The sequence below is a fragment of the Lichenostomus cassidix genome, chromosome 25 (assembly GCF_008360975.1).
Source record: "Lichenostomus cassidix isolate B80296 chromosome 25, HeHo_3.0, whole genome shotgun sequence".
NCBI lineage: Eukaryota > Metazoa > Chordata > Aves > Passeriformes > Meliphagidae > Lichenostomus > Lichenostomus cassidix.
The window spans coordinates 3,814,694-3,839,244 of NC_139505.1; the positions used below are offsets into that span (position 1 = coordinate 3,814,694).

The 24,551-nt window shown below is 36.1% G+C and overlaps 1 protein-coding gene across 1 annotated transcript in view; it reads left to right on the forward strand.

The window, feature by feature from the left end:
* The window catches only part of TUFT1 (tuftelin 1), a 47,398-nt gene extending 23,208 nt beyond the window's left edge, over nt 1–24,190 (forward strand). The window contains exons 7-13 of the mRNA XM_085082221.1: nt 6,113–6,208; nt 8,931–9,059; nt 12,983–13,077; nt 14,825–14,930; nt 16,714–16,797; nt 19,909–20,006; nt 23,567–24,190. Coding sequence (XP_084938347.1) covers nt 6,113–6,208; nt 8,931–9,059; nt 12,983–13,077; nt 14,825–14,930; nt 16,714–16,797; nt 19,909–20,006; nt 23,567–23,621 — 663 coding nt within the window. The 3' untranslated portion in view covers nt 23,622–24,190. The remainder of the gene's footprint in view (nt 1–6,112; nt 6,209–8,930; nt 9,060–12,982; nt 13,078–14,824; nt 14,931–16,713; nt 16,798–19,908; nt 20,007–23,566) is intronic.
* Nucleotides 24,191–24,551: the final 361 nt, after the last annotated feature.

The following is a 24,551-nucleotide window of genomic DNA, read 5'->3' on the forward strand; positions in this document are numbered from 1 at the left end:
TTTTTTCCATTAAAAATTCCATTATTTTCCCTAAAAATAATAAAAAAATTGCATTAAAATTTCTATTATTTTCCCTAAAAATCCCCAAAAAAATCTTTTTTTCCTTGAAAATTCCATTATTTTTCCCTAAATATAAATTAGAAAAAAATTCCATTGAAAATTCCATTATTTTCCTTAAAAATTTAAAAAAAAATTCCATTAAAATTTCCATTATTTTCGCTAAAAATCCCAAAAAAATGTTTTTCTCCCTCAAAATTCTGAATTTTCCCAATTTGGGACCCAAATTATCCTTAAACGCTTTTCTATTGAAATTCCAGGATTTTCCCAAAATCCCAAAATATGTTTTTCCATTCGAAATCGATTATTTTCCCTAAAAATAAAAAAATTAATTTTTTTCTATTGAAAATTCTATTATTTTCCTTAAAAATCCCCAAAACAATTTTTTTTCCATTAAAAATTCCATTATTTTTCCCTAAAAATCAAAAAAATTATTTTTTCCATTGAAAATTCCATTATTTTCCCTAAAATAATAAAAAATTGCATTAAAATTTTATGTTATTTTCCTAAAATCCCTAAAATACTTTTTCCATTAAAAATTCCATTATTTTCCCTAAAAATAAATTAGAAAATTCCATTGAAAATTCCATTATTTTCCTAAAATTTGAAAAAAAAAATTTCCATTAAAATTTCCATTATTTTCGCTAAAAATCCCAAAAAAATGTTTTTCTCCCTCAAAAATTCTGGAATTTTCCCAATTTTGGGATCCAAAATATCCCAAAAAAAGCTTTTTTTCCATTGAAAATTCCAGGATTTTCCAAAAAAATTTAAAAAAAAAAAATTTTCCATTAAAATTCTATTATTTTCCCTAAAAATCCAAAAAAAAAGTTTTCCTTCCTCAAACATTCCCAAATTTTCCCAATTTTGGGATCCAAATTTTCCCAAAAAAGTCTTTTTTTTCCATTGAAAATTCCAGGATTTTCCCGAAAAATTTAAAAAAATACTTTTTTTCCATTAAAAATTTGATTATTTTTCCCTAAAAATCAGAAAAAAAAATTTTTTTTCATTGAAATTTCCATTATTTTCGCTAAAAATCCCCAAAAAATGTTTTCCTCCCTTGAAAATTCCAGGATTTTTCCCAAATTATCCCAAATTTTTTTTTTTTCCCATTGAAAATTCCAGGATTTTCCCTAAAAATTCATTCCCATCCTGAAAAATTCCCAAATTTTCCCAATTCTGGAATCCAAATTTTCCCAAAAAAAATATGGTTTTTCATTGAAAATTCGATTATTTTCCCTAAAAATCAAAAAAAATTTATTTTTTTACATTGGAAATTCCATTATTTTCCCTAAAAATAATAAAAAATTGCATTAAAATTTCCATTATTTTCCCTAAAAATCCCCAAAAAATCTTTTTTTCCATTAAAAATTTCATTATTTTTCCCTAAAAAAATTTTAAAAACCATTGAAAATTTAATATTTTCCCTAAAAACTTAAAAAAAAAATTTCCATTAAAATTCCATTATTTTCGCTAAAAATAAAAAAAAAATGTTTTCGTTCCTTGAAAATTCCCAAATTTTCCCAATTTTGGGATCCAAATTATCCCAAAAAAATTCTTTTTTCCATTGGAAATTCCAGGATTTCCCTTGAAAATTAAAAAAACCCCAATTTTTTTCCATTGAAATTCCCATTATTGTCACTTAAAATCCCAAAAATTTATTTCCATCCTCAAAAATCCCAAATTTTCCCAATTCTGGAATCCAAATTAGCCAAAAAAATTTTTTTTTCCATTGAAAATTCCATTATTTTTGCCTAAAAAATAAAATTTATAAATTCATTATTTCCAAAACTCTCCAGATTTTTTCTTAAAATTTCCATTATTTTCATCCCAAAATCTTTTTTCCATGAAAATTCCATTATTTTTCCCTAAAATAAAAAAAAAATCTTTTTTTCCATTGAAAATTCCATTATTTTCCTTAAAAACGTTAAAAAAAAAGTTTTTTCCATTAAAATTTCCATTATTGTCACTAAAAATCCCCAAAAAAAAAAGTTTTTCCTTTGAACATTCCATTATTTTTCCCTAAAAATTCCCCCAAAATATTTTTTCCATTGAAAATTCCATTATTTTCCCTAAAAATTTAAAAAAAAAAATTTTGCTGCATTGAAAATTTCCATTATTTTCGTTAAAAATCCCAAAAAAATGTTTTCTTCCCTCAAAAATTCCAGGATTTTCCCAATTCTGAGATCCAAATTATCCCAAAAAAATTTTTTTTTCCATTGAAAATTCCATTATTTTCCCTAAAAATCCCCAAAGATGTTTTCCTTCCTCAAAAATCCCAAATTTTCCCAATTCTGGAATCCAAATTATCCCAAAAAAAATCTTTTTTTCCATTGAAAATTCCAGGATTTTCCCTAAAAATCCCCAAAATTCAGGGAAAATTGTTGAATATTTGAGGATGGAAAAGATTTTTTGGGATTTTTGGATGGAATTTTGGGGAAAATCCTGGAATTTTTTAGGACAGAAAATTTTTTGGGGGAATTTTGGGGAAAATTGTGGAATTTTTGGGATTTTTGGATGGAATTCAGGGAAAAATGTGGAATTTTTGAGGACAGAAAAGATTTTTTTGGTGAAAATTGTGGAATTTTGGGGATTTTTTTGGTGGAATTTTGGGAGAAATAATGGAATTTTTGAGGACAGAATTTTTTTTTGGGAATTTTGGGGAAAATCGTGGAATTTCGGGGATTTTTGGAGTTCAATTTTGGGGGAAAAACATGGAATTTTTGAGGGCTGAAAAGATTTTTTGGAATTTTTGGATTTTTTTGAATTTTGGGATTGAATTTTGGGGAAAATCGTGGAAATTTTGGGGATTTTTGGAGTTGAATTTTAGGGAAAATCATGGAATTTTTGAGGATGGAAAAGATTTTTTGGGATTTTGGGGAAAATTGTGGAATTTGGGGATTTTTTGGGATGGAATTTTGGGGGAAAAACATGGAATTTTTTAGGACAAAAATTATTTTTTTGGGGGAAATTGTGGGATTTTTGGGGATTTTTGGGGATGGAAAAGATTTTTTGGGGGAAAATTGAGAAATTTTGGGGATTTTCGGAGTTGAATTTTGGGGAAAATTGTGGAATTTTTGAGTTTTTTTGGATGGAATTTTGGGAGAAATTATGGAATTTTTGAGGACAGAATTTTTTGGGGGGAATTTTGGGGAAAATTGTGGAATTTTTTGGGATTTTTTTCGGATGGAATTTTGGGAAAATCCTGGAACTTTTTAGGACAAAAATTATTTTTTGGGGGAAAGTTGTGGAATTTTTGGGGATTTTTGGGGATGGAATTTAGGGGGAAAAACATGGAATTTTTGAGGATGGAAAAGATTTTTTGGGATTTTGGGGAAAATTGTGGAATTTTTGAGATTTTTTTTGATGGAATTTTGGGAGAAATTATGGAATTTTTGAGGACAGAAATGATTTTTTTGGGAATTTTGGGGGAAATCGTGGAATTTTGGGGATTTTTTGATGGAATTCAGGGAAAAATGTGGAATTTTTGAGGACAGAAAAGATTTTTTTGGTGAAAATCGTGGAATTTTGGGGATTTTTGGAGTTGAATTTTGAGGGAAAAACATGGAATTTTTGAGGATGGAAAAGATTTTTTGGAATTTTTGGATTTTTTTGAATTTTGGGATTGAATTTTGGGGAAAATGGTGGAATTTTGGGGATTTTTGGAGTTGAATTTTAGGGAAATTGTGGAATTTTTGAGGATGGAAAAGATTTTTTGGGATTTTGGGGAAAATTGTGGAATTTTTGAGATTTTTTGGGATGGAATTTTGGAGGAAAAACATGGAATTTTTGAGGACAAAAATTATTTTTTTGGGGGAAATTGTGGGATTTTTGGGGAGTTTTGGGGATGGAAAAGATTTTTTTGGGGGAAAATTGAGAAATTTTGGGGATTTTCGGAGTTGAATTTTGGGGAAAATCACAGAATTTTTGAGGATGGAAAAGATTTTTTGGGATTTTGGGGAAAATGGTGGAATTTTCGAGATTTTTTTTGAATGGAATTTTGGGAGAAATTATGGAATTTTTGAGGACGGAATTTTTTTTTGGGAATTTTGGGGAAAATTGTGGAATTTTGGGATTTTTTTGATGGAATTTTGGGAAACTTGAATTTTTTAGGACAAAAATTTTTTTGGGAAAATTGTGGGATTTTGGGGATTTTCTGGATGGAATTTTGGGAGAAATCCTAGAATTTTTGAGGACAGAAAAGATTTTTTTGGGAATTTTGGGGAAAAATCATGGAATTTGGGGGTTTTTTTGGAGTTCAGTTTTGGGGGAAAAACATGGAATTTTTGAGGGCGGAAAAGATTTTTTGGAATTTTTGGATTTTTTTGAATTTTGGGATTGAATTTTGGGGAAAATGGTGGAAATTTTGGAGTTGAATTTTAGGGAAAATCCTGGAATTTTTGAGGACAGAAAAGATTTTTTGGGATTTTGGGGAAAATTGTGGAATTTTTTGGGATTTTTTCGGATGGAATTTTGGGAAAATTGTGGAATTTTTTAGGACAAAAAATTATTTTTTTGGGGGAAAATTGTGGAATTTTTGGGGATGGAATTTGGGGGGAAATAATGGAGTTTTTGATGATGAAACAGATTTTTTGGGGAATTTTGTGGAAAATTGTGGAATTTTTGGGATGGAATTTTGGGGGAAAAACACGGAATTTTTGAGGATGGAAAACATTTTTTGGGGAAAATTGAGAAATTTTGGGGATTTTTGGGTGAAATTTGGGGAAAATTGTGGAATTTTTGAGGATGGAAAAGATTTTTTTTGATTTTGGGGAAAATTGTGGAATTTTTGAGATTTTTTTTGGTGGAATTTTGGGAGAAATTATGGAATTTTTGAGGACAGAATTTTTTTTTTTTGGGAATTTTGGGGAAAATTGTGGAATTTTTGGGGATTTTTTTGGATGGAATTTTGGGAAAATCCTGGAATTTTTTAGGACAAAAATTATTTTTTTGGGGAAAATTGTGGGATTTTTGGGGATGGAATTTGGGGGGAAAAACATGGAATTTTTGAGGATGGAAAAGATTTTTTGGGGAAAATTGAGAAATTTTGGGGATTTTTGGGTGAAATTTGGGGATTTTTGAGGATGGAAAAGATTTTTTGGGATTTTGGGGAAAATTGTGGAATTTTTGAGATTTTTTTGGATGGAATTTTGGGAGAAATAATGGAATTTTTGAGGACAGAAAAGATTTTTTTGAGGAAAATCGTGGAATATTTGGGATTTCTGGGATGGAATTTTGGGGAAAATCCTGGAATTTTTCAAGGCAGAAAATTGGGATTTTTGGGGTAAAATTTTTGGGAAAATTACAGAATTTTTGGAAGCAGAAAAAAGACTTCTTTGGGATTTTTCGATTGGGATTTTGGGGAAAATCCTGGAATTTTTAGAGGCAGAAAATTGGGATTTTTTGGGATTTTTGGGTTGGAATTTCCAGGAAAATCCTGGAATTTTTCAAGGCGGAAAATTAGGATTTTTTTGGGTGAAATTTTGGGGAAAATGATGGAATTTTTGGAGGCAGAAAAAAGATTTTTTTGGGGATTTTTGTATTGGGATTTTGGGGGAAAATCCTGGAATTTTTGAGGGAAAAAAAAATATTCTTGGGGGTGGAAAAGATTTTTTTTTTAATTTTTGGGGTTGGATTTTGGGGAAAAAAATGGAATTTTTCAAGGCAGAAAATTGGGATTTTTTGGGGTGAAATTTTGAGGAAAATTACAGAATTTTTGGAAGCAGAAAAAAGACTTTTTTGGGATTTTTCGATTGGGATTTTGGGGAAAATCCTGGAATTTTTGGAGGCAGAAAATTGGGATTTTTTGGGATTTTTGGGTTGGAATTTCCAGGAAAACCCTGGAATTTTTCGAGGCGCAAAATTAGGATTTTTTGGGGTTAAATTTTGGGGAAAATTTCATAATTTTTGAAAACTGAGAGGATTTTTGGGATTTTGGGGCTAAAAAATTGGAATTTTTAAAGGTGGGAAAGACTTTTCTGGAATAATCTGGGTTGGAATTTCGGGAATTTTTGGGAATTTTGAGAATTTTGGGGAATTTTTGGGGGATTTTTGGGGTTTTTTTTGGCAGGAGGAAGAAGAGAAATCCCGAAATTTGCTGAGGAGACTCCAGGAGGCTGAAAAGAAACATCAGCTGGAGAGAGAAAACTTCCAGGTGGGAAAATTGGGAATTTTTCCCAAAAAAAATTGGGAATTTTGGCAAAAAAATGGGGAATTTTGGTCAAAAATTTGGGAATTTTACCCAAAATTAAGGAATTTTGCCCAAAAAAATTGGGATTTCTGCCGAAAATTGGGAATTTTGGCCAAAAAAAAAGGAATTTTGCCCCAAAAATTGGGAATTTTGCTAAAAAATATTGGGAATTCTGCTAAAAAAGTTGGGAATTCTGACCCAAAATCAGGAATTTTGGCAAAAAAAAAATTGGGAATTTTGGCCAAAAAGCTGGAATTTTGGCAAAAAAAATTGGGAATTCTGACAAAAAATAGGGAATTTTGGCCAAAAAAATTGGGAATTCTGACCCAAAATCAGGAATTTTGCCGAAAAATTGGGAATTTTGGTAAAAAAATAGGGAGTTCTGTCCAAAATTGGGAATTTTGCCCAAAGAAATTGGGCAAATTTGGTAAAAAATTGGGAATTCTGCTGAAAAATTGGGAATTCTGCCCCAAAAATTCGGAATTCTGGGGAGGATTGGTTCCAGTTTGGGAGTTTTTTGGGAAATTTTGTCCAAAAATTGGGAATTTTGGCCAAAAAAATTGGAAATTCTGCCCCAAAAAACCCCAATTAAACCCCAAAAAACTCCAAAAAACCTCCATTTTTTCCCCCAAACCCCAAAAAACTCAATTAAACCCCCCAAAACCCGAATTAAACCCCAAATAAACCCTAAAAAAATCCGGTTTTTCCCCCCAAACCCAAAAAAACCCCCAAATTTGGGTTTTTCTCCAGAAATACCCCATTAAACCTTTTTTTCCCACCCCAGAAAACCCCAAATTAAACCCCAAAAAACCTCAATTAAACCCCAAAATCCCCAATTAAACCCCCAAAAAAACCGTAAAAAACCCAATTAAACCCCACAAAAATCCATTTTTACCCCAAATAAATGTATTTTCCCCCCAAAAAAACCAATTAAACCCCAAAAAAACCTCCATTTTTCCCCCCGAACCCCTAAAAAACCCCAATTAAATCCCAAAATATTCCAATTAAACCCCAAATAACCCCAATTAAACCCCCAAAAAACTCCATTTTTTTCCCCCAAACCGCAAAGAAACCCCAATTAAATCCCAAAAAACCCCAGTTAAACCCCAAAAAAACCCCAAAAAATTCCAATTAAACCCCAAAAAACCCCAATTAAAGCCCAAAAATCCCCAATTAAACCCCAAATAACCCAAAAACCCCCAAAAATGCCATTTTTCCCCAAAAATCCCAAACCCAAAAACCCCAAAATCCTATTTTTTCCCAAACCCCAAAAACCCCAAATAAACCCCAATCAAACCCCACAAAACCCCAACTAAACCCCAAAAAAATCCATTTTTTTCCGTGCAATCCCTAAAATTCCCAATTAAACCCCAAATAACCCCAATAAAACCCCCAAAACCCCATTAAACCCCCAAAACCCCAAAAAATTCCAATTAAACCCCAAAAAATCCCATTTTTCCCCCCAAAACCCCCCAAAAAATCCCATTTTTTTCCCCAAACCCCACAAAAACCCCAAAAAAACCCCAAAATTTGGGATTTTCCAGCAAACCCTGCAGAGGTACAGCGAGGAGGTGAACAGAGCCAACTGCAACTGTTTCCCCCAAACCCCAAAAAACCCCAAAATCCCCAATTAAACCCCAAAAAACCCAATTAAACCCCAAAAAAACCCCAATTAAACCCCAAAAAACTCCAATTAAACCCCAAAAAACCCAAAAACATCAAATTTTTTCCTCCCAAATCCCCAAAAACCCCAATTAAACCCCCAAAAATTCCACTTAAACCCCAAAAAACACCCAAAAAACCCCAATTAACCCCAAAATAACCCCAATTAAAACCCCAAAAAACTCCATTTTTTTCCCCCCAAACCCCAAATAAATCCATTTTTCCCCCAAAAAAACCCCAAAAATTTTGGGATTTCCCAGCAAACGCTGCAGAGGTACAGCGAGGAGGTGAACAGAGCCAACTGCAACTGTTCTCCCCAAACCCCAAAAAACCCAAAAACCCCAAAAAACCCAATTAAACCCCAAAAAATGCAACAAACACAATTAAACCCCAAATAAACCCCAAAAATCCCCAACTAAACCCCCAAAAAATCCATTTTTTTTCCACTCAAACCCCAAAAATCCCCAATTAAACCCCAAAAAATTCCAATTAAACCCCAAAATCCCAAACCCAATTAACCCTTATTTCAAAACCCCAATAAACCCCAAAATCCCATTTTTTCCCTCCAAACCCCACAAAAACCCCGAAAAAATCAATTTTTTTCCTCCCAAACCCCAAAAAAATCCCATTTTTTCCCCCCAAATCCCCAAAAAACCCCAAAATTTTGGGATTTTCCAGCAAACCCTGCAGAGGTACAGCGAGGAGGCGAACAGAGCCAACTGCAACTGTTTTCCCCAAACCCCAAAAAACCCCAAAATCCCCAATTAAACCCCCAAAAAACCCAATTAAACCCCAAATAAATGCCAAAAAATTCCAACTAAACACCAAAAAACCCCCAAAACGCCAATTAACCCTTTATTTCCCCCCAAAAAAACCCCAATAAACCCCAAAAAATCCCATTTTTTCCCTCCAAGCCCCACAAAAACCCCCGAAAAAATCAATTTTTTTCCTCCCAAACCCCAAAAAATCCCATTTTTTCCCCCCAAACCCCCCAAAAAAACCCCAAAATTTTTGGGATTTCCAGCAAACGCTGCAGAGGTACAGCGAGGAGGCGAACAGAGCCAACAGTGAGCTGAGGAGCTGCGAGATGGAGAGAGACAGGAGGGAGAGTGAGCTGGGCAGAGCCAGGAGGAACCTGGTGAACATGGAGAAGGTTTGGGGTTTTTATTGGGGTTTTTTGGGGTTTGTGGGGTTTTATTGGGATTATTGGGGTTATTGGGATTATTGGGGTAATTGGAGTTATTGGGGATTTTGGGGTTTTTGAGATGGAGAGAGACAGGAGGGAGAGTGAGCTGGGCAGAGCCAGGAGGAACCTGGGGAACCTGGAGAAGGTGATTTTGGGGTTTTTATTAGGGTTTTTGGGTTTTTTTGGGATTTTTGGGGTTATTGGGGTTTTTATTGGGGTTTTATTGTGGTTATTTGGGTTATTATTGGGGTTTTTGGGGATTTTGGGATGAGAGAGAGACAGGAGGGAGGCTGAGCTGGGCAGAGCCAGGAGGAACCTGCTGAACATGGAGAAGGTTTGGGGTTTTTGTGGGGTTTTTGTGGGGTTTTATTGGGGTTTTATTGGGTTTTGGGGTTTTTTGGGGGGATTTGGGATAATTGGGATTATTTGGATTATTGGTGTTATTGGGGTTTTATTGGGGTTTTTGGGATGAGAGGATTTGGGAGAGAGGCTGAGCTGGGCAGAGCCAGGAGGAACCTGGCAAACATGGAGAAGGTGCTTTTGGGGTTTTTGTGGGGTTTTTGGGTTTTTTGGGGTTTTTGGGATAATTGGGATTTTTGGGATTATCGGGATAATTGAGATAATTGAGATAATTGGGAAAATTGGGATTTGGGAAAGAGTCAGAGCTGCAGAGACTGCGGAGTGTCCTGGCCAGCATGGAGAAGGTTTGGGGTTTTTGGGGTTTTAGTGGGGTTTTATTGGGGTTTTTGGAGTTTTATTGGGGTTTTATTGGGGCTTTTAGGGTTGTTTTGGGGTTTTGGGGTTTGTGGGATAATTGGGATAATTGGGGATTTTGGGGATTTCGGGATGAGAGAGACAGGAGGGAGGCTGAGCTGGGCAGAGCCAGGAGGAACCTGGCAAACATGGAGAAGGTGATTTTGGGGTTTTTATTGGGGTTTTGGGGTTATTGGGGTTTTTGGGGTTATTGGGGTTATTGTGATTACTGGGGTAATTGAGATAATTGGGATAATTGGGATTTGGAAAGGAGTCAGAGCTGCAGAGACTCAAAAGGATCCTGGTGAACATGGAGAAGGTTTGGGGTTTTTGGGGTTTTAGTGGGATTTTATTTGGGTTTTATTGGGGTTTGTGGGGTTATTGGGATTATGGGGGTTTTTGGGGTTTTGGGGGTTTTTGGGATGAGAGAGAGACAGGAGGGAGGCTGAGCTGGGCAGAGCCAGGAGGAACCTCAGCAACATGGAGAAGGTTTGGGGTTTTTGTGGGGTTTTTTTAGGGTTTATTTGGGATTTTGGGGTTATTGGGGTTATTGGGATTATTAGGATTATTGGGATTATTGGGATTGGAGGTTTGGGGTTTGGGATTTGGGATTTGGGAAAGAGAGCTGCAGAGACTGCAGAGGTTCCTGGCTAGCATGGAGAAGGTTTGGGGTTTTTTTTGGGGTTTTTGGGGTTTTTGGGGTTTTTGGGGTTTTTGGGGTTTTTGGGGTTGAGAGACTCAGCAGGATCCTGGCAGCCATGGAGAAGATTTGGGATTATTTGGGATTATTGGGGTTATTGGGGTTTGGAAAGGAGTCAGAGCTGCAGAGACTGAAAAGGGTCCTGGAGAAGGTTTGTGGGTTTTTTGGGGTTTTTTTGGGGGTTTTTTGGGGGTTTTTTGGGTTTTTTTGGGTTTTTTGGGGGTTTTTTTGAGGTTTTTTTGGGGTTTTTTTGGGGGTTTTTTTGGGGTTTTTTGGGGTTTTTTGGGGTTTTTTTGGGTTTTTTGGGTTTTTTGGGGGTTTTTTTGGGGTTTTTTTGGGTTTTTTTGGGGGTTTTTTGGGGGTTTTTGGGGGTTTTTGGGGGTTTTTTGGGTTTTTTTGGGGTTTTTGGGGTTTTTTTGGGGTTTTTTGGGGTTTTTTTGGGTTTTTTTGGGGTTTTGGGGTTTTTTGGGTTTTTGGGGTTTTTGGGCTTTTTTCAGGTTTTTTTGGTTTTTTGGGGGTTTTTTTGGGGTTTTTTTGGGGTTTTTTTGGGGGTTTTTTGGGGTTTTTTGGGGGTTTGTGGGGTTTTTGGGATTGAGAGACTTTGGGATTGGGAGACTTTGGGATTGGGAGGATTTGGGGTTTGGGAAGAGGTTTGAAACGGGTGCTGGCTAACATGGAGAAGGTGTTCTTCCCATTCCCAACATTCCTGATTTTCCCAGTTTTCCCAATCCCAATTTTCCCGTTCCCGCTAACGTTCCCGCTAACGTTCCCGCTAACGTTCCCGACATTCCTGATGATTTTCCCGCTAACATTCCCATTTTTTCCCCAATTTCCAGGACCATCACTCTCTGCTCTCCCACCTGCATTCCCAACATTCCCAATTTTCCCTAATTTCCCGCTAACATTCCCGATTTTCCCCCTAATTTCCCAACGTTCCTGATTTTCCCAACATTCCCGATTTTCCCAATTTTCCCATTTTTTCCCCAATTCCCAGGACCATCGCGCTCTGCTCTCCCAGCTGCAGTCCCAACATTCCTGATTTTCCCAATTTTCCCAATCCCAACATTCCCGCTAACGTTCCCGACATTCCCGATGATTTTCCCGCTAACATTCCCATTTTTTCCCCAATTCCCAGGACCATTGCACTCTGCTCTCCCACCTGCAGTCCCAACATTCCCTAATTCCTGCTAACATTCCCAATATTCCCATTTTTCCCAATTTCCCAATAGTCCCAATTTTTCCCAATATTCCCAATTTTTCCCATTTTTTCCCCATTTTCTCCCCAGGACCATCGCGCTCTGCTCTCCCAGCTGCAGTCCCAACATTCCCAATTTTCCCAAAATTCCCATTTTTTTCCCTAATTCCCATTTTTTTCCCAATTTTCCCATTTTTCCCCATTTTTCTCCCCAGGACCATCACGCTCTGCTCTCGCAGCTGCATTCCCAGCATTCCCAATTTCCCCAATATTCCCATTTTTCCCATTTTTTTCTCATTTTTCCCATTTTTCCCCATTTTCTCCCCAGGACCATCACGCTCTGCTCTCTCAGCTGCAGTCCCAACATTCCAGATTTTCCCAATTTTCCCATTTTTCCCCATTTTCTCCCCAGGACCATCACGCTCTGCTCTCCCAGCTGCAATCCCAACATTCCCCATTTTCCCTAATTCCCATTTTTTTCCCAATATTCCCATTTTTTCCCCATTTTCTCCCCAGGACCACCGCGCTCTGCTCTCCCAGCTGCATTCCCAATTTTCCCAATATTCCCATTTTTCCCATTTTTTCCCAATTTTCCCATTTTTCCCCATTTTCTCCCCAGGACCATCGCGCTCTGCTCTCCCAGCTGCATTCCCAACATTCCCCATTTTCCCTAATTCCCATTTTTTTCCCTAATTCCCATTTTTTTCCCAATTTTCCCATTTTTCCCCATTTTCTCCCCAGGACCATCGCACTCTGCTCTCCCAGCTGCATTCCCAACATTCCCCATTTTCCCTAATTTCCTGCTAACATTCCCAATATTCCCTATTTTTCCCAATTTCCCAATTTTCCCATTTTCTCCCCATTTTCTCCCCAGGACCATCGCGCTCTGCTCTCGCAGCTGCATTCCCAACATTCCCGACTTTCCCCAATTCCTGCTAACATTCCCGATTTCCCCAACATTCCAGATTTCCCCAATTTTCCCATTTTTCCCCATTTTCTCCCCAGGACCATTGCGCTCTGCTGTCGCAGCTGCATTCTCGACTTTCCCTAATTCCTGTTAACATTCCCAACATTCCCATTTTTCCCATTTTTCCCATTTTCCCCCATTTTTCTCCCCAGGACCAGCGCGCTCTGCTCTCGCAGCTGCATTCCCAACATTCCCGATTTTCCCTAATTCCCTTTTTTTTCCCATTTCTCCCATTTCTTTCCCAATTTTCCCATTTTTCCCCATTTTCTCCCCAGGACCATCGCGCTCTGCTCTCGCAGCTGCAATCGGCTCAGTCGGAGCTGCAGAGACTGAGAGACATGGAGAAAGAGCAGCAGAGCCAGCGGGAGCGGTGAGAGATGGAAATTCCCAAAAAAATAATGGGAATTCCCGAAAAAATAATGGGAATTCCCAAAAATAACGGGAATTCCCAAAAAAATAATGGGAATTCCTGGAAATAATGGGAATTCCCAAAAAAATAATGGGAATTCCCAAAAAAATAACGGGAATTCCCAAAAAAATAACAGGAATTCCCGAAAAAATAATGGGAATTCCCAAAAAAATAATGGGAATTCCCAAAAAATAATGGGAATTCCTGAAAAAATAATGGGAATTCCCAAAAAAATAACGGGAATTCCCGAAAAAATAATGGGAATTCCCAAAAAAAAATGGGAATTCCTGAAAATAACGGGAATTCCTGAAAATAACGGGAATTGGGACGGGAAAATAACGGGAATTCCTGAAAATAACGGGAATTCTGACGGAAATAACGGGAATTCCTGAAAATAACGGGGATTCTGAAACAAATTCTGGGAATTCTGACAGAAATAACGGGGATTGTGACGGAAATAAAGGGAATTCCAGAAAATAACGGGGATTGGGACAGGAATAATGGGAATTGTGACGGAAATAAAGGGGATTCCCAAAAATTCTGACAGAAATGATGGGAATTCCAACAGAAATGTGGAAATGCTGACAGAAATGATGGGAATTCTGACAGAAATAACGGGAATTCCCAAAAATTCTGACAGAAATCCTGGGAATTCTGACAGAAATCCTTAGACTTATAATAAAAATCCCAGGAATTCCGACAAAATTCTGGGAATTCTGCCAAAAAACCACCAGGAATTCTGACAAAAATTCTGGGAGCTCCGACAAAATAATGGGAATTCCACAAGAATTTCCAGGAATTCCACAAGAATCCGAGAATTCTGATAAAAATTCTGGGAATTCTACCAGAAATCCTGGGAATTCTGACAAAAATCCCAGAAATTCCACAGAAGTCCAGGGAATTCTGACAAAAATTCTCCCTATTTTTTCCCATTTTCCCATGCAACCACTCCCTTTTTTTTTTACCATTTTCCCCATTTTTCCCCATTTTTTCCCATTTCCATTTATTTCTTTAACCATTTTCCCCATTTTTACCCATTTTTATTCCCCATTTTCCTGATTTTTACCCATTTTTATTCCCCATTTTCTTGATTTTTTCCCCATTTTTTCCTCATTTCCCTGATTTTTTCCCCATTTTTTTCCAATTTTCCCCGTTTTTTCCCCATTTATTTCTCTAACCATTTTTAACCTTTTCCCTGATTTTTTCTTCATTTTCCTGATTTTTTTCCCCATTTTTATTCCCCATTTTCCTGATTCTTCCCTATTTTTATTCCCCATTTGCCCCCATTTTTCCCCATTTATTTCTTTAACCATTTTTTCCCATTTTTTCCCCATTTTCCCCCATTTATTTCTTCAACCATTTTTCCCCTTTTTCCTGATTTTTCCCCATTTTTTCCCCATTTTTTCCCCATTTTTTCTCCAATTTTCTTCCCCATTTGCCTGATTTTTTCCCCATTTTTATTCCCCATTTTTCCCATTATTTCCCCATTTTTCCCCATTTATTTCTTTAACCATTTTTTCCCCATTTTCCCCATTTTTCCCCATTTTCCCCCAGTTTTTATTCCCCATTTTTCCCATTTTTCCCCATTTTTATTCCCATTTTTTCCCCATTTTTCCCCATTTTTCCCCATTTTTTCCCCATTTTCCTGAATTTTTTCCCCATTTTTTCCCCATTTTTATTCCCATTTTTTCCCCATTTTTCCCCCCAGCTGCTCTGAGCTCCAGCAGGAGATTTCGACTCTCAGGGAGAAAATTCACCATCTGGACGACATGCTGAAGTCTCAGCAGCGCAAAGTGAGGCACATGATCGAGCAGGTGGGCAGCCAGAAAATCCCAAAAATATCCCAAAAAATCCTGTGAGTTCCCAAAAAATCCCCAAAAAATCCCCCAAAATCCCCCAAAAATCACAAAATCCCCAAAAAATCACAAAAAATCCCATGAATTCTCAAAAAAACTCCCAAATATCCGGGAATTCCCCAGTAAAAAAATCCTGTGAGTTCCCAAAAAAAATCCCACAAACAATTCCCAAAAAAGTCCCAAAATATTCCATGAATTCCCCCAAAAAAATCACAAAAAATCCTATGAATTCCCAAAAAAATCTCCCCCAAAATCTCCTCAAAAAAATCTCCCAAAAAAATCCCCAAAAATCCCCAAATCACAAAAATCAAAAAAAATTCCTCAAAAATTCTCCCAAAATTCTCCCAAATCCCCCAAAATCCCAAAATCCCCAAAATGTAGAAATCCCAAAAACTCCCCAAAAATCCCCAAAAAAATCACAAAAAAATCTGGAAATTCCCCCCAAAAAGTCCTGTGAATTCCCAAAAAAATTCCCCAAAAAATCCTCCAAAAATTCTCCAAAAATTCCCCAAAAATGAGATTAACCATCTGGACGACATGCTGAAGTCTCAGCAATGCTAAGAGTGGGCACATGATCGAGCAGGTGGGAATCCCAAAAATCCCAAAAATATTCCAAAATATCCCAAAAAAATATCCTGTAAGTTCCCAAAAAAATCCCCCCAAAAATCACAAAAAATCCCCCAAAAATCACCAAAAAAATCACAAAAAAAATCACAAAAAAATCACCAAAAAAATCACCAAAAAAATCACCAAAAAAATCACAAAAAATCACCAAAAAATTCCCCAAAAAATCACAAGAAATCCCAAAAACATCTCCCCCGAAAATCCCCCAAAAATCGTCAAAAATCACAAAAAATCCCCAAAAATCCCCCAAAAAATAGGGGAATTAAAAAAAAAAAATCCTGGGAGTTCCCCTAAAAATCCCCCAAAAAATCCCCAAAAAAATCCTCCAAAAATTCCCAAAAAAATCCCCAAAAATGAGATTCACCATCTGGACGACATGCTGAAGTCTCAGCAGCGCAAAGTGAGGCACATGATCGAGCAGGTGGGAATCCCAAAAAATAGCCAAAAATATCCCAAAAAATCCCCAAAAAATGCCCCAAAAAATCCTGGAATTATTCCCCAAAAAAACCCCAAAAAATAAAAAAAAAAATCACAAAAAATCCCCCAAAAATCCCAAAAAAATCACAAGAAATCCCAAAAAAATCTCCCCAGAGAATCCCCAAAAAGTCACAAAAAATCCCCAAAAAATCCCATGAATTCCCAAAAAAAAAAAATTTTAAAAAATAAAAAAAATCCCCAGAAATCCCAGAAAAATCCCCCAAAAATATCCCAAAAAGATCCCCCAAAAAATCCCCAAAAAATCCCCAAAAAAATCCTAAAAAAATCCCATGAACTCCCAAAAAATAAAATAAAAAAATCCAAAAAATCCCAAAAAATCCCCAAAAAATCCCCAAAAATAAAAAAAAATCCCCTAAAAATCCCCAAAAAAATCCCAAAAAATCCCACAGATTCCCAAAAAATCAAACAAACAAAAAAAATCCAAAAACATCCCACGAATTCCAAAAAAAATTCTCCAAAAAATCTCAGAAAAATCCCCCAAAAATAAAAAAAAAACCCAAAAAACTCCCCAAAAAATCCCCAAAAAAATCCCCAAAAAATCCCAAAAAAATCCCCAAAATCCCCAAATCCCCCGAATTCCCCCAAACTTCCCAATTTTTGGGTATTTTTGGGATTTCAGCTGCAGAACTCCAAGGCAGTGATTCAGGCCAAGGATGTGACAATTCAGGAGCTCAAGGAGAGAGTTTCCTACCTGGAGGCTGAGGTGAGAATTGTTGGGGAATTTGGGGAATTATTTGGGAATTTTGGGAATTTTTGGGGAATTTTGGGAAATTTTTTGGGAATTTTTGGGGAATTTTGGGAATTTTTTTGGAATTTTGGGGGATTTTTTTGGGAATTTTTTTGAATTTTGGGAATTATTTGGGAATTTTTTGGGAATTTTTTGGGAATTATTTGGGATTTTTGGGGGAATTTTTTTGCATTTCGGGAATTTTTTTGGAATTTTTTTGGAATTTTTTTGGAATTATTTGGGCATTATTTGGGAAATTTGGGAATTTTTTTTTAATTTTGGGAATTTTTTAATTCTTGGGTTTTTTGAATTATTTGGGAATTTTGGGAATTATTTTGGAATTTTTGGAATTTTGGAATTTGAAATTTTGGGAATTTTTGGGGAATTATTTGGGAATTTTTTGGGAATTTTTTTGAATTTTGGGAATTTTTTTTTGGAATCATTTGGGAATTTTGGGAATTATTTGGGAATTTTGGGAATTTTTTTTAATTTTGGGAATTATTTGGGAATTTGGGAATTTTGGGAATTTTTTTGGAATTTTTTTTGAATTTTGGGAATTATTTGGGCATTTTGGGAATTTTGGGGATTATTTGGGAATTATTTGGGAATTTTTGGGGAATTTTGGGAATTTTTTGGGAATTTTTTGGGAATTTTTTGGGACTTTTGGGAATTTTGGGAATTTTTTGGGAATTTTGGGGAATTATTTGGGAATTATTTGGGAATTTTTGGGGGAATTATTTGGGATTATTTGGGAATTATTTGGGAATTATTTGGGGATTCTGGGAATTATTTGGGAATTTTGGGAATTTTTTTTGAATTTTGGGGGAATTTTTTTGGAATTTGTTTGGAAGTTTGGGAATTATTTGGGAATTCTTTGGGAATTCTTTGGGAATTTTTTGGGAATTTTTTTTGAAATTTGGGAATTCTTTGGGAATTCTTTGGGAATTTTGGAATTTTGGGAATATTGGAATTATTTGGGAATTTTGGAGATTTTGGGAATTTTGGGAATTTTGGGATTTTTGGGAATTTTTGGGAACTTTTTGGGAAATTTTTTTTAATTTTGGGAATTATTTGGGAATTTTTGGGGAATTTTGGGAATTTTTTTGAATTTTGGGAACTTTTGGGACTTTTTTGGGAATTTTGGGAATTTTTGGGAATTTGGGAATTTTGGGAATTATTTGGGAATTTTTGGGGAATTTTGGGAATTTTTTGGGAATTCTTTGGGGAATTTTGGGAATTATTTGGGAATTTTTGGGGATTTTTTTTTACTTGGGAATTTTGGGAATTTTTTGGGAATTTTGGGAATTTTTTGGGAATTATTTGGGAATTTTGGGAATTTTTTGGGAATTATTTGGGAATTTTTTTAATTATTTGGGAATTATTTGGGAATTATTTGGGAATTTTTGGGAATTTTTGGGGAATTTTTGGGGAATTTTGGGTAAATTTTGGGAATTTTTTTGGGAATTATTTGGGAATTATTTGGGAATTTTTGGGGAATTTTTTTGGAATTTTTTGGGGAATTTTGGGAATTATTTGGGAATTTTGGGATTTTTTGGGGAATTTTGGGAATTATTTGGGAATTCTAGGAAATTTCCAGGAAATTGGATTTTTCCAGGGTGGTTTTTGGGAGGAGAAAAAATGGGGGAAAATGGGGGAAATAATGTAGGGAAAAAGTGGGAAAAAATAGAGAAAAATGTAGGAAAAATGTAGGAAAAATGTGGAGAAATTGTGGTGAAAATGTGGGAAAAAAGTGGGAAAATAGTGGGAAAAGTGTGGGAAAATTGTGTAGAAAATTGTGCAGAAAATGTAGGAAAAATGTGGGGAAAATGTAGAAAAAAAAGAAAAATGTGGGAAAAAATGGAGAAAAAGTGGGAAAAACGTGGGAAGGAGGAATGTGGGAAAAATGTGGGAAAATATGGGGAAAATGTAGGAAAAATGTGCAGAAAATGGGGGAAAAAATGAAGAAAATGTGGGAAAAATGTAGGAAAAATATGGGTAAAAGTTTTCCCACTTTTTGTGGGAAAAAAAGTGGGAAAAATGTGGGGAAAACGTAGGAAAAAGTAGGAAAAAAATGGGAAAAAATTGGAGAAAATGTAGGAAAAAAGTGGGAAAAATGTGGGGAAAACGTAGGAAAATTATGGAGAAAAAAGTGGAAAAAAGTGGAGAAAATGTGGGAAAAAATGTAGGAAAAAAGTGGGAAAAAATAGAGAAAAATGTGGAGAAATTGTGGTGAAAAAATAGGAAGAATGTAGGAAAAACATGGGAAAAATGTGGGAAAAATCTGGAGAAAATGTGGGAAAAACGTAGGAAAAAAATGGAAAAAAGTGGAGAAAATGTGGGGAAAATGTGGGAAAAAAGTGGGAAAAAAGTGGAGAAAATGTAGGAAAAAAGTGGGAAAAATGTGGGAAAAAAGTGGGAAAAAATAGAGAAAAATGTAGGAAAAATGTGGGAAAAATGTGGAGAAATTGTGGTGAAAAAATGGGAAAAATGTAGGGAAAAAGTGGGAAAATGTGGGGAAAAATGTAGAAAAAAAGTGGGAAAAATGCAGAAAAAATGTGGTGAAAATGGGGGAAAAATGTGGGAAAAAAGTGGAGAAAATGTAGGAAAAAAGTGGGAAAAATGTGGAAAAAAATGGAGAAAAAGTGGGAAAATATGGAGAAAAATGTGGAAAAAATGTGGTGAAAAAATGGGAAAAATGTAGGAAAAACATGGGAAAAATGTGGGAAAATATGGGAAAAACGTGGGAAAAATGTAGGAAAAAAGTGGGAAAAATGTGGGAAAAACGTAGGAAAAAATGGAAAAAAAAGTGGAGAAAAAGTGGGAAAAAAGTGGGAAAAAATAGAGAAAAATGTAGGAAAAATGTGGGAAAAATGTGGAGAAACTGTGGTGAAAAAATGGGAAAAATGTAGGGAAAAAAAATTGGGAAAATATGGGAAAAACGTAGAAAAAATGTAGAAAAATCTGTAAAAAAGTGGGAAAAAAGCTGTAAAAAATCCGGAAAACCAGCAGGAATCGGGACAGGAAAATCCTCCTCCTGATTGGTCAATAAAATTCCCGAATTGATCCCAAAATTTTCCCGAATTCCAGAACCTGGAGATGCACGACAGGATCGAACACCTGATCCAGCAGCAGGTCTGCGGAGCCAGCGGGGGAAGGGGCAGATCCAAGTCCGAGTCTGCAGGAAGGTGGGGATTTTGGGGATTTTGGGGATTTTTGGGGATTTTGGGGATTTTTGGGATTTTTTTCAGATTTTGGGGAGTTTTTTTTTTTTTTTTTTTTTTTTTTTTGATTTTTGGGGATTTTTTGGGGATTTTGGGATTTTTTTATTTTTGGGATTTTTGGGTGGTTTTTTGGGGATTTTTTGGGGGGATTTGGGGAATTTTGGGGGGATTTTGGGAGATTTGGGGTTTTGGGATTTTGGGTTTGGTGGTTTTTGGGATTTTTTTTGGGATTTGGGGATTTTGGGGGATTTTTTGGGGTTTTGGGATTTTTGGGGGCTTTTTGGGGATTTTTTGGGAGTTTTTAGGGGTTTCTGGGCAATATTTGGGGATTTCTGGGGAATTTTTGGGGAATTTTGGGGATTTTTGGGGATTTTTGGGAATTTTTTGGGATTTTTTGGGAATTTTTGGGGATTTTTTGGGAATTTTTGGAGTTTTCGGGGTTTGGGATTTGGAATGGATTTGGGATTGGAAATTGGAAGGAGATCCAAGTCCGAGTCTGCAGGAAGGTGGGAATTTTGGGGATTTTTTGGGGATTTTTTGGGGAATTTTGGGAATTTTGGGGAATTTTGGGTATTTTTTGGGGATTTTTTGGGATTTTGGGGATTTTTGGGGATTTTTTTGGATTTTTGGGGAATTTTGGGGATTTTTTGGGGGATTTTTGGGATTTTTTTTTGATTTTTATTAATTTTTTTTATTTTTGGGGGATTTTTGGGGTATTTTTTGGGATTTTTTTATTTTTTTGGGGTTTTTGGGGATTTTTGGGGATTTTTTTGGATTTTTTAAAAATTTTTTTTGATTTTTGGAGATTTTTTTGGATTTTTTTGAATTTTTGGGGATTTTTGGGGTTTTTTGGGGGACTTTTTGGGGATTTTTTGGGAATTTTTGGAGTTTTTGGGGTTTGGGATTTGGGATTGGAAACTGGGGGAGATCCAAGTCTGAGTCTGCAGGAAGGTGGAGAATTTTGAGGAATTTTTTGGGAATTTTGGGGGATTTTTTTGGGGCATTTTGGGGATTTTTTGGGGATTTTTTGGGGTTTTTGGAGTTTTTGGGGTTTGGGATTGCAAATGGGGGAGATCCAAGTCGGAGTCTGCGGGAATATGGGGAATTTTGGGGGATTTTGGGCAATTTTTGGGAATTTTGGGGATTATTTTGGGGTTTGGGGTTTGGGATTGGAAACTGGGGAGATCCAAGTCTGAGTCTGCGAGGAGGTGGGAATTTTGGGGATATTTGGGGTTTTTGGGGTTTGGGGAATTTTGGGGAATTTTGTGTGAATTTCTGGGGTTTGGGATTTGGGGATTTGGGGATTTAGGAAGGATTTGGGATTGGAAATTGGGGCAGATCCAAGTCTTGAGTCTGTGGGAAGGTGGGGAATTTTGGGGAATTTTGGGAATTTTTGAGGAATTTTGGGGTTTTTGGGGAATTTCTGGGAATTTTTGTGAATATTTGGGGTTTGGGGGGTTTGGGGATTTGGGAATTGGGGTTTGGGGATTTGAGGATTTGGGGTTTGAGGATTTTGGGATTTGGGGTTTTGGGGATTTTGGGATTCAGGAATTTAGGATTTGGGAGTTTGGGGTTGGAGATTTGGGATTTGGGGATTTGGGAATTGGGGGATTTTTGGGATTATTTGGGTCTTATTGGGGGATTTGGGATTTGGGAATTCTTTTCTGGATTGGGAAATTTGGTGTTTGGGGATTTGGGATTTGGGGATTTGGAACTGGGTTTGTGGGATTTGGGAATTCTTTGGGAATTATTTGGGAATTATTTGGGAATTTAGGGATTTGGGGATTTGAGAACGGATTTGGGAATGTTTGGGAATTTGGGAATTCTCTCCTGGATTTAGGATTCTCTCTGAATTTTGGGAATTTCCTTCTGGATTTGGGAATTTCCTTCTGGATCTGGGAATCCACCAAACCCAAACCCCTTTTCCATATTATTTTTCCATATTATTTTCCCATGTTTTCCCACTTTTTCCCCACATTTTCCCACTTTTCCCCACCCCCTCCCACTAAAAATTCCCCTTTTTTCCCATTTTTTCCCATTTTTCCCATTTTTTTCCATGTTTTCCCATGTTTTTTCTGTGTTTTCCCATGTTTTTCCCATGTTTTTCCATCTTTTCCCATGTTTTTCTCATCTTTTCCCACATTTTCCCACTTTTTCCCTACCCCCTCCCACTAAAAATTCCCATTTTTCCCATGTTTTCCCATGTTTTTCTCATCTTTTTCTGTGTTTTCCCATATTTTTCCCACTTTTTTTCCCACATTTCCCCACCCCATCCCACTAAAAATTCCCATTTTTTCCTGTTTTTCCCATGTTTTTTCTATGTTTTCCCATGTTTTCCCATGCTTTTCCATCTTTTCCCATGTTTTTCTCATCTTTTCCCACATTTTCCCACTTTTTCCCTACCCCATCCCACTAAAAATTCCCATTTTTTCCCATTTTTCCTGTTTTTCCCATGCTTTTCTCATCTTTTCTCATATTTTTCCCACTTCTTTTTCCACATTTCCCCACCCCATCCCACTAAAAATTCCCATTTTTTCCCATTTTTCCTGTGTTTTCCCATGTTTTTCTCATCTTTTCTCATCTTTTTCCATGTTTTTTCTGTGTTTTCCCATGTTTTTCCCACCTTTTTTCCCACATTTTCCCCACCCCATCGACTAAAAATTCCCATTTTTTCCATGTTTTCCCCATTTTTCCCATTTTTTTCCATGTTTTCCCATCTTTTCCCATCTTTTCCCATCTTTTCCCATCTTTTCCCATCTTTTCCCATCTTTTCCCATGCTTTTCTCATCTTTTCCCATATTTTTCCCACTTTTTTTCCCACATTTTCCCCACCCCATCCCACTAAAAATTCCCATTTTTCTCATTTTTCCCATGTTTTTCCATATTTTCCCATGTTTTCCCACTTTTTCCCCACATTTTCCCCACCCCATCCCACTAAAAATTCCCATTTTTCCCATTTTTTTCATCTCTTCCCATGTTTTTCCATCTTTTCCCATGTTTTTCTCATCTTTTCCCACATTTTCCCACTTTTCCCCACCCCATCCCACTAAAATTTCCCATTTTTTCCCATTTTTCCCATTTTTCCCATGTTTTCCCATGTTTTTCTCATCTTTTCCCTTGTTTTTCCATCTTTTCCCATTTTTTTCCATGTTTTCCCACTTTTTCCCCACATTTTCCCACCCCAGCCCACTAAAAATTCCCATTTTTCCCATGTTTTTTCTGTGTTTTCCCATGTTTTTCCCATGTTTTCCCATCTTTTCCCATGTTTTTCCCACTTTTTCCCCACATTTTCCCACCCCATCCCACTAAAAATTCCCGTTTTTTCCCATTTTTCCCATGTTTTCCCATGTTTTTCCATGTTTTTCCACCTTTTTTCCCACTTTTTTCATGTTTTTCCATGTTTTCCCATGTTTTTCTCATCTTTCTCCATCTTTTCCCATATTTTTCCCATTTTTTTCCCACATTTCCCCACCCCATCCCACTAAAAATTCCCATTTTTTCCCATTTTTCCCATTTTTTTCCAGCAAACGCCTCCCAGGCCCGAAGCCTCTGCCGCTGATCCGAGTGCTGGAAACCTGAAATTCCCCAAAATCTTTCGGGAATTCTCCCGAAAATCCCCTCAGGGAATGGAATCCGACCGGAATTCGCCTGGAATTCGACGGAAATTTGGGAAATTTTGGGGATTTTGGGGATTTTCCAGCCGGATTTCGCCTTTCCTGAGGGTTTTTCCCCCCAAAAAATATTCGCCACGGACTCGGAATTTCAATTTTTTGGGGATTTTTTCTCGAAATCCAAATATTTTTCCAAAGATAAAAAGAAATTTGGGATTTCCAACCTCATCAGGAGTGGGAAAAACCTCCAAAATTCCAGTTTTTCCCCCCAAAAATTCCATTTTTTTTTCCTCTCCAGGTTTGAATTCTGCAATTTTTTGGGTTTTATTTTCCTTTTTTTTGTATTTATTTCCTGAAAATTCCAAAATTTGGCTCCTGGCGAGGTGGGGGAGGGGCACAGGCTGGGAATTTTTGGGATTTTTTGGGGAATTTTTTGGGAATTCTCAGCCCAGGACTGTCCTGAATTCCACCTTTGACCCAGAAAGATCCAAATTGGGAATTTTTTTCCTGAAATTTCCTTTTCTGGAATGTTTTTATTCATCTTTTATTTTTGGTTTTTTTTGGTGTAAAAAGGAAAAGAAAAATATTCCATTGAAATAAATTCTGTTTAAAAAAAATTGTGTAAAAAATAATTCATTTGAAAATCCTATTTAAAAAATTGTGTAAAAAAATGTGTAAAAATAATTCATTTTAAAAAATTCTGTTTAAAAATGTAAAAAAAGTGTAAAAAATTTCATTTTTAAATTCTGTTTAAAAATTATGTAAAAATGGTTAGAAAAATTATTCATCTAAAAAATTCCATTTAAAAAATCGTGTAAAAGTGTGGAAAAATTTCATTTAAAATTTCCATTTAAAAAATTGCGTAAAATGTGTAAAAATTCATTTTAAAATTCTTTTA